Below are 13,517 nucleotides of genomic sequence, written 5' to 3'. Positions count from 1 at the left end.
TTTTTTCTCTTTTAAAGTACACTGTGTTCCTTAAAGAGTGCTGCTCTAAAAATGTTTGCTCTTTGGGAAGACATTGGGGGGGAGCAGGCAGTGTTCCAAAAGACTACTGTCTGCTCCTGCCAAGGCCACCTCAAAGGGGAAACTATCCAACAGGCACAGCTCTCCCTTTGTGAAGGAGTTTCCACACATTTTGAGCTGTTAGTAACTTTTCAATGGCTTGCCACCTCAACTGCAATCACAAACCATCAATATATCTCTGTAAACCACAATAAAGAGGGGATGTCCCTTTCACACTCCCTCCTAATTGCAATTCCGAATGAGTCACAAACCCCTTTGGCAGTTCATAAATGCATTCCAGAAGGGTTTAGTACATTTCAGAATACCAATTTGTGTTCCCAACCCCTGTGATGCTGTGATTCGCAGGGTTTGGGGACAGAAAATGCTTTTGTAAATCTGTCGCAAAGTTCTCTTATAATGGTACAGTGATCAAGAAAGCCCACCCGGCAGTATCGCTGTTCTCTGCAATCTATTGGTCAATACTGCAGCTTTTCTTTGATCTTCAGGCACTGGTCCTCCTCAGTAGCTCATCTTAATTCCCTATATGGCATGGTGATTTCAGAGGAAGAGCAGAAAGTCATTCTCTTGACCTTTTCTTGCAGTGTTTGTCAGAAGATTATTTTTGCTTCTACAGGAATGCCCCTAGCTGGCAGACAAAACACAGTCGAACAGATCTTTTTATGTTGATCCCAGCTGAGACAGTCAGGGATCCCTGACGTTGTCCATCCTAAGGAGTACCACAAGGAAGCCACACATCACAACAAGGTTAAACACTTTCTCCCAAGGGTCAAGTATATATCCTGCTCTGGTGATCGCAGAAGGGTTTCAGCATTTAGACATTGGTGGATTTCCAGTCAGGAGGCACTGCCCTATGTCAGGAAAGGACGAATTTCACAGGTTCACACCAGAGCTTGGCAAGCATGCAACTGGTTTTCAATGGCACTAGAACACTCTGTAACCCTAGATTGACCACGACAACATGAGTCATAGCATAGAGACCAAGGGAAGCAAACCTCTGCCTAGTATGTGTCTTTTTTCCTATGGTGTCATCGTACATGCCGAAAGCTAAGTTTGTCACCACATCCACCACCGCACACACATACTTTGGGATTGATAGGGGGGACTGTGCATATTTTACACAGGAGTCTAAGCAGACCTTTTCTCCAGCTGGCTGGGAGGGAAGGGAGTATCCTTCCACCACCTGGGGAGTGTATCACTGAGTATGGTCCCCTAAGGAGTATCCTTCCACCAACTGGGGAGTGTATCACTGAGGATGGTCCCCTAAGGAGTATCCGTCCACCAACTGGGGAGTGCATCACTGTGGATGGTCCCCTAAGGAGTATCCTTCCACCAACTGGGAAGTGTATCGCTGTGGATGGTCCCCTAAGGAGTATTCTTCCACCATCTGGGGAGTGTATCACTGTGGATGGTCCTCTAAGGAGTATCTGTCCACTAACTGGGGAGTGTATCGCTGTGGATGGTCCCCTGAGGAGTATCCGTCCACCAACTGGGGAGTGTAACGCTGTGGATGGTCCCCTAAGGAGTATCCTTCCACCATCTGGGGAGTGTATCACTGTGGATGGTCCCCTAAGGAGTATCTGTCCACTAACTGGGGAGTGTATCACTGTGGATGGTCCCCTAAGGGGTATCCATCCACTAACTGGGGAGTGTATCGCTGTGGATGGTCCCCTAAGGAGTATCCGTCCACCAACTGGGGAGTGTATCGCTGTGGATGGTCCCCTAAACTCAGCCGGACCTAGAATCAGGAAAAATAATTGCTCTACTGGTGATCTCATGGGTTTGTGGCCATTCGTTTGGCGTACTCCTGTTCAACTAGATTACGTAGAGAATGCACAACATTCAACTAGCTCTCAAGTGCTACACTGTTGTCTACCTGGTTTCCGTGACCTATTACCAAAATAAACCAGCCAGTTGTTTGTTACTGCTTAACCCGAGTGCCCACTTTGAGGTTCAAATGCTCATACACTGTTGTATTTCATTGTATTGTATTGTAATATTTAGATAGTGCTTGCTACCATTGTGTGGGGCGCTGGAGCTCTTGCCTATATGGTAGCACGCTGCACCTTGTAGGGTGTGTTGTTGGGAGTGTGTTGTCTTTATTTTGATCCTGTGCGAGCAGTGTTTATCGTGTTATGAGAAGCAGCACTTAGCAGTGATGGATAAAGATGTGTGAGTGCAGGTACGCAGTTTATGCTTTTTAATGAGCTCTTTGCTTTGAGCAGCTCTGCAGGTCCCTTTATGGTATTTCTTATTTTCATAGTCCACTTAGCTGTTAGTCATTAATAACTTCAAAACGATTTTCCATTCTCTAACTCGAAATCAATTTGAATGCATCAAAATAAAGGTGTTATTCATTCGATTTTGAGTGCTTGTGTCCAAACATTTAAATGAACTATAAAAGTGGCTCAATGCATTTTAGGCAGGGCCCTAACTCAGGAGTCATCAACATTAGCATTCACCCTGCAATTCAAGAAACAACACATTTTTGCCCATTAAAAGCAGTGGGTGCTAAATACTTGGTGGGGCTAACACTTACCAGCAGTGACCCCCTTGCGCCACTTTTGCGTCACTTTTCCCATGTTAAAAGTGACGCAAAAGTGGTGCAAGGGGCTCATAAATCTGCCCCTCTGTTCATAGTGAACAACGACTGAGAACTCTGGTTTTGCGGCTGAAGGCAGATCAAGTCTTACAGTGCATCAGTTGGTTAAGAAAAACAAAATAATAATGTACTCACCCACTGCATGCGCGGGCTCGCCCCTGGTCCTCCTGCTACAGTCCCTTGGTTCTGGTCTGGTCTGCAGACTACAGCAGTTCTCCACACCAATCTGAATGCTGTTCTCATGCTGCTGATAATGTTAGCAGCATCAGAGCAGCTCCAGGATTGGCTGTAGCGGGCTGCCTCAGTGCTTCCGCAGACACTGGGGGCCTTTGCCTGCTCCCCACCTAGCAGTCTCAGACAGCTGAGTGAAGAGGTTTATGCTGTGTTTGTCAGGCCAGCCGCCGCAAGACAGCCGGCCAAAGTGACATGCACACTGTATACTGGTGGGGTGAACACCGCTCCTCTGCTGAGAGTCAGCAGCAGTGGCTCCGCCCGCAAACAGGGCTCAGGCAGGGAAAAGGGAAAAATAAAATAGTAATAAAGTCATTTTATTACAATTTTATTTTTCACCTTTCGCGGTCTGGCAGAGGCCTGGGAGGGTGACGCTCCTCTGCCCTAATGGAGGGGCCGCCACTAATTAAAAGTCACTAGCCCTCATCATACCATTGGTTTCACAAAACGTCCAGTTATTGGTATTGAGGCATCGCTTGCCACTAATTGACAAGATTTCTGATTTAACACAGATCTTATGCACTGTAAGATAAATAGGTACTAAATACATCTTTTTTATTTAAAGATTGCATCGTAGGGCCTACTTCACAAAGGTAAACATACACATTTGTGTAAGTTTATGATTGTTTTTCTGTTCACAAAGGTATTTAACAAGTAGTTTTCCACACACGGAGAGTGAGAGAATGAAAACAACCCAGTTGCGTTCTCCCAATCAAAACTTTTTTATCACAATCAGCAACTGTTGTTAGAGAAATAGACACACACGGTCTTCAGCTGTAATGGAATGTTACTCCGATATCTACTCTGTCAGGTGGAATATCAAAGATATTGAAGTAAAAGCCTCACTCACATAATCGTGACATGCTTCATCATAGGCAAATACTCCACACCTAGATTAGATGGTACTATCTGGGCGGACTCAACCACAGATATAATGGGAGTACTTAGATAAATGAGTAACTGGTTAAGCAGGGAATCAGATTTTAATTAAAAATACCTACGAGTATACCCCTACATGGTCCTTTATTCTGGGGTACTCTTGGTATCATTAAAAACTTTTGTATTGGGGTTATTTTGAACGCAATTTCATTCAAATGTACCCTCATATAAGTGCCAACATGTTTCGGCCCATGTTGATAGCCCAATCGGGTCTGGGGACCTTCGTCAGGGCGATATATTTCTGTTCCTTATCTTTAAGGTCCCTGCCGTGTATAAGCGCATGTGCTACATGCAACCCAAATATGAGGCCTAATGCACTCACCTGTACGTATTTGTACTCCAAATCCAGTAGATTTTCTACTGGTCGATGCCTACTGGCATTCGACGGCAGACGATGTGTCCCTATAGGTGGATCAGCGGTGTTGCTTCCTTGACGAATGTTTGACTACAGGACATCACCCTAACACATGAGAGATGCATGATGCCAGTAGGCATCGACCAGTAGAAAATCTACTGGATTTGGAGTACAAATACGTACAGGTGAGTGCATTAGGCCTCACATTTGGGTTGCATGTAGCACATGCGCTTATACACGGCAGGGACCTTAAAGATAAGGAACAGAAATATATCGCCCTGACGAAGGCCCCCAGACCCGATTGGGCTATCAACATGGGCCGAAACATGTTGGCACTTATATGAGGGTACATTTGAATGAAATTGCGTTCAAAATAACCCCAATACAAAAGTTTTTAATGATACCAAGAGAACCCCAGAATAAAGGACCAAGTAGGGGTATACTCGTAGGTATTTTTAATTAAAATCTGGTTCCCTGCTTAACCAGTTACTCATTTATCTAAGTACTCCCATTATATCTGTGGTTGAGTCCGCCCATTTAACAAGTAGTGTCTTTACGACTGCAGAGTCTCCACACATAAAAAGATAGGCCTGTCCTATCTTTTTATGTGCAGACACTTTTGAGCCATAAAGATACTACTAATAAAATACTTTGTGTACTTTTGTGTAAGTTTACGATTGTTTTCTATTCACAAAGGTATTTAACATGTAGTTTCTTTATGACTGTGGAGTCTCTGCACATAAAAAGATGGTACAGTCCTACCTTTTTATGTGCAGAGACTCCACAGTCATAAAGATACTACTAGTAAAATACCTTCCTGAAAAGCAAACATTTGTAAGTATACATAAAATGTAAGTTTACTTTTGTGATTCAGGACCTCAGTGTTGATGGCTTCTGATGGTGGAGCTCACCAAAATGCTTTGTGCTCCCATTATCACACAGATATTCTGAATCCTATTTTACCTTCTTCAGGGGACAAGAATAATATTAGGACTAAGTGTCATTCATCAGTTACTCCATCTACGGAGACCCTGACTCACAAAGTTTAATAACTGGCTCCAGTTTTGGAAGGTGACCCAGAATTTGACTCGGTACTGATTAGTGCCTGATGCGTGTGCCTTAGTAGCTACACAGCCATTGAAAGTGTACACCTTCAAAAAGGTCTCATCAATCAACACCATGGCTTAAAACTAGTCCTCAAACATTGAAATCAGCTTGAAAAAAGACAAAACGCCTGTGGCATATCAAGTTTGTCTCCAGTTGCAAAAGACTGTACAAAATATAGCTTAAAGCGTGTCAAAATGCTGTTTTTACAGCCGCATCTAAATACTTCCAGAAGCATATTTGTAGGGCTAATAATAATGTACATGTAACTTTTGATTTTTTCTCCATACATTTTTATTGAGTAATCTTTAGCTAACAAAACAGAGAGATCATAACAGAAAAGCATAATATAGGAATAGAAAAAAAAGCCTTTTATAGATGTAAATGCCTGAAACGTTGCAAGGCCAGTAAGCTACACAAATTTGTGAGAACACAAGAATAAAAATATGGTAGGAAGATAGATCATTTAATAATATACCTATCTTAGATAGTCACTACGATAAATCAATTAATGCTATGCAATGCCTGAATCTCCCAAAAACAAGTGACCTGCCCCTAATCCTGCAACAAATAGCTTGCCCCCAAATCTGCAGCGTTAGAATCTTATTCCAATACACGGAGGAGAGGATTCCGCTATCCTAAGGTATATGTCAAATTTTCGACAACTATAGATGAGCTTATCATGCGCTTTTCTTAAGGAATTTAAACGTTGAAAAGGGATCAAAAATGTCATCATGTTGAGTCAGTTTTTTGTGCCCTGTTTGAACATGGGCTTTTGATAGAACACCTCAACAGATGATTGTCAAAACTGCAAAACTGTTTGTATCTTTTTTGGCCAAACATGATATGCACATGAGTACAATCCACTGGGACCTCCAAAGTCTTGGAGTCTAAGTACAAAATCTAATATGGTGAGTCTTCAAAAATTATTGTTTTCAAATTTCAGCACAACAATCCCAATACAAGACCTTCAAGGTATTTTGAAGTATGTACATTAGTACTCCAGTAGTACTCTCTTTCCATACTCCTACGTAACTTTGTGAAATTTCACCAAAACACCTAAAATGGGAATACAATTAGATTATTTAGTCCATATTCATGTACAATTAATACAAACATAAAGGTCTGTGCCATGTTTCTGATTCAAGAAGGAATTCAACAGTATGTAAATGAATATACCCAGACTCATAAAGGCCTTTGTGAATTAGACCCAATGTGATCACAGTGAATGGTCCTTTCCAAAATGTCCGCTACATTCAGTATACGGAACATGTGGAACAGGACATAAGCAAGGGATCACTTCTAATGAATTTTCATTTGATAGACACTCCATTTAGGCTAACTCACTACATTAGGATGAACAACACACAATCACCAATAAACGACAAAATACAAAGTGGTACCATGTGATACCATGCATTATGCAGGGTGTGTAATTGACTTATGTAACTATGCTCTGTGCTTTTTTATTTTTTTAAAGAAAGTACATTTACTGTTTTCTTTCAGTACTTATGAGACTTTGCTCTTCTCTTGGTGTTGAACTCTGCACTGGTTGTAATCTTACCTTACACTTTAATCTTTGTTTTATTCATTTAACAGTTATATATCTTGTATTTTATGTAGCGATTGCTTCAGACAATGTTGCCATTGTGTAGCAATGTAAATAAACAGCTCAGTGATACACATTTTATCACTCCCAGAAAGATAAAATATTGAGATGCTCATATGGGGTAGAATGATTAAATATTCGTACGCACTATACAATATATGTTTTATTTAGTTTATGTTTAATTTACTTTTCATATAGCACTGCATACAATGAATAGCTTCTAAGCAATAGGAAAAAGCATTTGGCACTACAGTTTACATACTAAATTCATACATATTTTTATATATTTGATTCTATTTCTCTGCAAGGTAAACTCTTCCTTAGAAATATTGCTTCTGTCTTTTCCTTGTTTCTATCTGTTCACTACCCTGTAATAGGAACATGCCTTTTCTTGTTCAAATACAAAAAGGGTTTTTTTCTGAGCAGGTGAGACTTACTTCCCGAATTTCAGAAGTAAGTCAAAGAATCAAAGAAAGTCGTATCTTTCACAGAACCCTTTGTAATTCAAGCCCTCTCTCATGTTGTAGTCAGTGCTGGACGATATCCTGCTGTTTCTTGTGTGCATTGAAGATGCACGTGGTTGCCATTCCTGCTGACACACCTAGTCAGACACTTTAAGTGGCCCAGGGCATTACACATTATCCTTCACTTGAAGTGGGTTGGAAAACAGAGTAGGCACCAGGCCCATGACAAGAGCTAAAATAAGCCCCGTAAATTGAGTGTTGTCCAGCTGGGAGTGCGCCATATGCTGATCAGGGGCCTCTCTTGTAGGACCCTGGTCCACAGATCCTGTCTGCTCTAGTGAGAGGCACATTTGTAGCTTTCTGAATATTTGACTGACAATAGTGGCTGATCCTGATTTGAAATTATTTGTTGCCCCTGCACATCATATTTCAACCACCATCAATCCCAAACGAGCATACAAAATTGCATGACTTGATCCTAGTCCTCACCACAACTCATGTAAAGAAGCCAGTTCACCTGGTGCTGGGGCCTTGTCCTCTGTGACCAGTCATTCTCCTTGACTTGCTTTTAGCTCATTGTACGTGGCTATGTGTACCTGAAGATATGTGGCTATATCTAGCATAAAGGAATACATGTTTCTTCTGTCTGTTAGTCATACCCTTGTCACTGATGCCCTTGTGCTCTTTCATTCCCTGCAGTTTCTCTCTCAAGACCTTCAGAATGAAGCTTGAAAATGGGATGCCCTCTCCTAATGGCTCAACCCCTGCTGATGACACTGATCTGGAGTTTGTGGTCGCCACTGAAGATGACTTTGAAGAGATCCTCGCCATGTCTGAAGGCATTTACGGAGGACTGGACTACCTGCCCAGCCGCTACCACTCCTGGATTAATGAGGCTAACCGAACGGTCATCTTGGCTAAAAAGGAGGGCGAAGTGGTGAGACAAGTGACGAGAGGTGTTGTGTGTGTGCGTATAAAGTAATCTTCCCTGCCAACCCATGGCAGGTTGCAGTGGAGGAGTGTGTAGTTCAGTTCTTATCCTTGACTCTTTCAATGGAGAAAATGGTATGGAGAGATCTGCCATCTCAGCTTATAGTGGTCTTCATCCAAGTCCCAAATTACCATCTCAATGAGGTCTCTCTTGATATATGTACACAAGTAAGGAGCCTCTCCTGACCAGAAATGCCAGAGAAGATATGATCTCTGCTGGTTTCTTTCACAGGTTCTCCCCGAGCAGACAAAGAGTAATACTAGATTCTTCCTGAGCTATGACATCATCTCTCTATATCAATATGGAAGGTAGCCATTGCTTCCTCCAGAGCTGTGATGTCATCTCTCAGTCACACTGTTGTGGGTAAAGTTTGCTTCTTCCTGAAGTATGATGTCATATCTCTGTGCCATTATTTCATTGCAGGCCACTTGGCATTTATCAGTATTTTGTACTTGACAATAATTAACCATTTTTCTTCTTAATCTTTTCTTCCATTTTTCTCCAATATAGGTCCCCTCCTCCCCTGCCCTATCCTCAACATGGAATCTTAGCTTTACTCCTACATTTCTGTTCTCCCCTCCTTTTCCACATGATGATTTTAAGTTCTTGCAGGTGTGACAGATGGATTAAATTCACAGTTTCTCTTTTAACCCCTTTCCTTGGCTCCCTCTCCCAATCTCAACTCCCCCATTGGTCTTCAGCCTCGTGAGGCAAAGATGCAGAGCACATGAGAAGAACAGTAATGCAGCAGCTCCCCCCATCATCCCCATGCAGGCCAATGGGGATCACCGGGGTGGGGGGAGCTTGATGGAACATGGACCTGCCTATCTGAATTCCATCTGGTTCCATAACTGGAAGGGGAAAAGGGGCAGGATGGCCCTGGTGATTGCTGAAGGGCTGTCCTGTCACATGGGATCCCAAAGGAATACAGGGACAAAATCTTCTTACACCTTCGCCGGAATGGATGAGGCAAACAAGTCCTCCCAAGCACAGAGGTGTCCAATGTAGTTTCAGGATGTCCAGATCCATGTCAAATTTTCTTTCAGGAGGATCACCACATAAAACACATTTACAGGCAATATGTTTAGATACTGCTAATTTACACAGTCAATGTATAGCCTGAAAATCTGGAATGGATTTGGCCATCCTGGATGTAGGTTGCCTCTGGATTTGTATGTTCGCTATGGCTTCTGTAACATAATATGACTCAGTGGTCTGGTTCATCAAAAATTTGCATTGACTCCCATCATCCCTTCTTTGACATCACATTCTTCTATGCCAGCTTGCAGAAGTGATGTCACTTGAGGAACTTAATGGATTGCATGGCAAGTGAGAAGCAGCCATGCCTTATGTAAATAATCATCGCTGTATGGGAGAACACATTTGCCTAAAATGATCAAAATAAAGAAGTGCATAAGAAGTCAATGACAAAGAGTCATATTATGTTGTAAAGGATAAGGTATATATACTGGTGGAATAACAGTAGATCAAATGGAATATGAAACTGAGGTGACTCTTATGTGTGTGGCAAACATATAAAGAGTTTCCTCATGAGTGGTTATTTGACATGTCTTTCTTCTTGCCCAGATTTGAACTTCTGAATGATCCAGGCCAATTACAATTTTGAGAATTCGGTATCCCGACATTTTTTGTACTGCTGGTTCGGTTTGAGCGTTCTTCTCCAGAACATGGAGCAAGCTACAATCCAGCAAGCATTGTGACTCCTGAATTGTTTTTGGCCTGGGTCTTAAATAATAAACTGAAGTAACTGTGAGGGGAGTAGTGCTTGTATTGGGGTGGGGGGCATCCCATCTTTGGGAGAACAAGCCCACAAACCCACCAGACACATCTGCCTTTGACTGGGGCGTTAGTTAATCTCTGAGTTCCGAGCAGGAACATAAAGTGAACTATTTTGGGAGAGAAGTAGCTTGCAGCCCAGTTTAATCTTATAAAAGTACCATAAATAAGCAAGCCTCCTCAGTGGTCTGTAACACCAGACCAGAACCTGAGCATATACAGGATCAACAGATATATAAAGAAATGTGTGTTTACTGGTAAGAGGAATACAGATAATATATGACGTGTGACAACATTGCAATGGGCTTGGACAATAGAGATGCCATACTGTGGAGAAGTGTGGCTCACTGGTTAGAGTAGGCAGACCTGGAAGCAGAGGTCAGCCCGGGACCAGGGTTCAATTCCCGGCTCGACTGGGTCTTGAGTCCATAAATTGTCCATGGACTCGATAATTCTCGCTCCAGTGCATACTCAATTCATGGGTTCACACTCTGCGACTCTGGGCAATAGCTTGCTTAATCTCCACAATGGCCCCTCGCGGCGGGATGCCTGGCTTTCACCTTGTGGATGCCCTGCTGAGTTATCTCACAGGGGAATACCAGGACGGGTTCCCTAAGCAAGCGCTTAGAGACCGGTTGGTGATTTGCGCTATATAAATATCTGTACATTTACATTTACATACTCTGTACATCTCTTGTCTATCATAGCCAATCAGAAAAGTACAAAAATATTTAAAATTAATAATTCTCAATACTTGGAACAGATGCCTATAATCTCATAAATAGCTACAGCATGTATAATAAACTAGTAGACTTTATTAGTATTTTGGTAAAATTGTGTGTACTCATGCAAACAAAAACAAAAAAGCAATAGTTGTCTCACATTAAATAGGTTGGCAGATTCAGAGATTTATTGTTGGTTATTTAAAACCATAAAATGTAAGGTTGATGAAACCAATATTAGACTGCTGCAAAAACTTGTAAAATGCAAAGAGATTGCCAATCCAAAACATGAACATGGTATAGCATATCACATTCTTCAAATTGCTAATATTTAATTGCATTTCCACAGTTCAATCTCAGTCGCTAAAGCAAAACTGTTAGAAGCATGACCAAAAACTTTATAGATACTCCCAGTTACGCCCCACCCCGAACTCCATCGTTTTGGGATTTTCTCTACTGAGAGCATAAAAAGAGCATAAAAAATGCCTTACAGAAAGAGTGAATGTCCTTTTCATTAAAGGTTGCCATAACCATCTGAAATGTGCACTTAAGTCATGAGAAGAAGCACATGAGCTGAAATTCGACTAATTATGGTGAAAAGGGAATTCCTATAAATTTATTTCTGATTAATGCTGGCATAGAAACCATTATAATGCAGGAACTGAGTCTAAACATAGCTCTCTAAGATATATTTCTATAACCTTCAACATAAACTCAACCTAGCCTTTAACCCAAAAGTTGAGTTTAACAATAAGTTTAGCCGCTACCTTAAAATCTGTAATGGTTCATGAGGAGTTCTACAGTGATGCAAAGTCCAAAACAAAAATGTCCACCCTGATCTCATATTTTAAAGAGCCTCATGAGCTAGGCCGAGATGGAAGCAAACATTAAAAAAAAAAAATATTGCCATATCTGTTTAATTAATTTGAATTCCAATGTAATGTGGCTTGAAAACTTGAATTTGGGCAGTTGGAAAATTAATTTAAAAAACAGAAAATTGGGTATGATCAATATATAAGCTAGTTTTCGTGGAGAAGACAGAGGCCCATAAGGCGATTTCAGACCCAGCTTTGTGGAAGCCACTGTGAGCAGTGGGTCAATAGTGGGCAATGCCAAGTTGTGTATAAATGTGTAAATGCATACCTTGCAAAGTTCAGCTGAGATTAAAGATTTTTCACCTGCAATTTATGCCCATCTCTTTCTTCCAATCATATTCCTAAGTAACTTTGTTTGGTAGAAACTTTCAAGAGCCACGTCTCCTGTCCCACATCTACCTCTACTACATGCTCTGCAACCAAATGCCACTGCTACATATTCAATCAACACTTTAACTCAACATGATTACTTTAATATCATGCAAAACATTTCAAATATTCAAATGCTTACATTTATGAGATAAGAATGTTTATAAAATGTGCAATGTATTCCTGTTGCACCCTTCAATCTCTAAACAAAAAACAATATTAATCAACACCATTTCATTCATTTGTAAAGTAGACTAAATGCAAAACTTGCACATACCAAGCTGCAACCCACAGTAACATTGGGTTGGTGTAAAAATGTAAGGTTTTATTAAAAGAATTTGCCCACTCTATACCATTTTTCTCACCAAGCAGACGCTCATTAGATGACCTGCATACTGAGTTTAGTACATTTTCTTTGCAATTATCCCAAATGAAACACTTCCTTATTTCATGTGTACCCAGGCCTGGAATAAGAATTTGAGCTGTGCATTCAGAGCTGACTTGGTTCAGCTCATATGTCCTATGCAAAATACCCCAAATAACCAGTTGACCAGGTATCTAAGACAGGTCAATTTGCTGAAGTGACATTAATGAAATGTATGTCTGATGTGAAGTTGAAGCATGTAGTCAAATAGTAATGTATATTTAAGGCAAGAGACATCTCTTGCTCCTAATGCTATTGTGTAACACATACATCTTTGGGTTTCTAGTAGTATCTAATTGCCAAAATCATGTCCCTTGCAAATTGCCGCCTGTAAACTGGAGGCTAAAGTCAAGGTAAAGTCCGATCACATTCCCTAGTTCTCCTGCTACACAATAGAAGAGGTGTGGTGCAGCGGGCAGGCCGGCTGACTCCGGAGCACGGGGGTCACGGTTCGATCGCCAGCGGCAACAAGCCCAGCACCATGTGACTCTGGACAATAGCTCGCTTAATCTCCCTGACGGCCCCAAGCGCCTTGAGATCCTTAGGGGTGATTAGTTTGCGCTTTACAAATACTGGGTTATTATTATTTATTATTATTACTTAGGTTAAGATTGTACTCTAAATCACACATAAAAATAACTTTGATCAGTAGTCCACACCTTTAAAGTATAGTCCAGGAGAGGGTTTCAGAAGGAACTTTGAATTATTGGAATAGAATTTGATTGGCACATCTGAATAATACAAGCCAGAGGCAGCAGGATATTGCTAAAGTGGAAATGTCTCTGTGCAGTCAATGGACCAGCACAAGAAGAATCAATATGAAAATGACTAAAGACTCCCCACGCCACCCGGCTCCCTCTATGCCTGCCAATGAAAGAGTTTTCATACGTAAATGGCCATCAATATTAGTTGTCCTTGAACACCATTGAATCCTTATCAAGCCCCATTCCCCTGCAGGCT

The 13,517-nt window shown here is 41.4% G+C and overlaps 1 protein-coding gene across 1 annotated transcript in view; it reads left to right on the top strand.

The window, feature by feature from the left end:
* Positions 1-13,517, top strand: part of LOC146780127 (histidine N-acetyltransferase-like) — a 152,880-nt gene that overhangs the window by 105,844 nt on the left and 33,519 nt on the right. Inside the window, exon 2 of the mRNA XM_085638678.1 lies at positions 8,079-8,316. Coding sequence (XP_085494804.1) covers positions 8,101-8,316 — 216 coding nt within the window. The 5' untranslated portion in view covers positions 8,079-8,100. The remainder of the gene's footprint in view (positions 1-8,078; positions 8,317-13,517) is intronic.

Source organism: Triturus cristatus, chromosome 12 (genome assembly GCF_964204655.1).
Source record: "Triturus cristatus chromosome 12, aTriCri1.1, whole genome shotgun sequence".
Classification (NCBI taxonomy): domain Eukaryota; kingdom Metazoa; phylum Chordata; class Amphibia; order Caudata; family Salamandridae; genus Triturus; species Triturus cristatus.
This window is presented reverse-complemented; position numbering and strand designations above follow the sequence as displayed.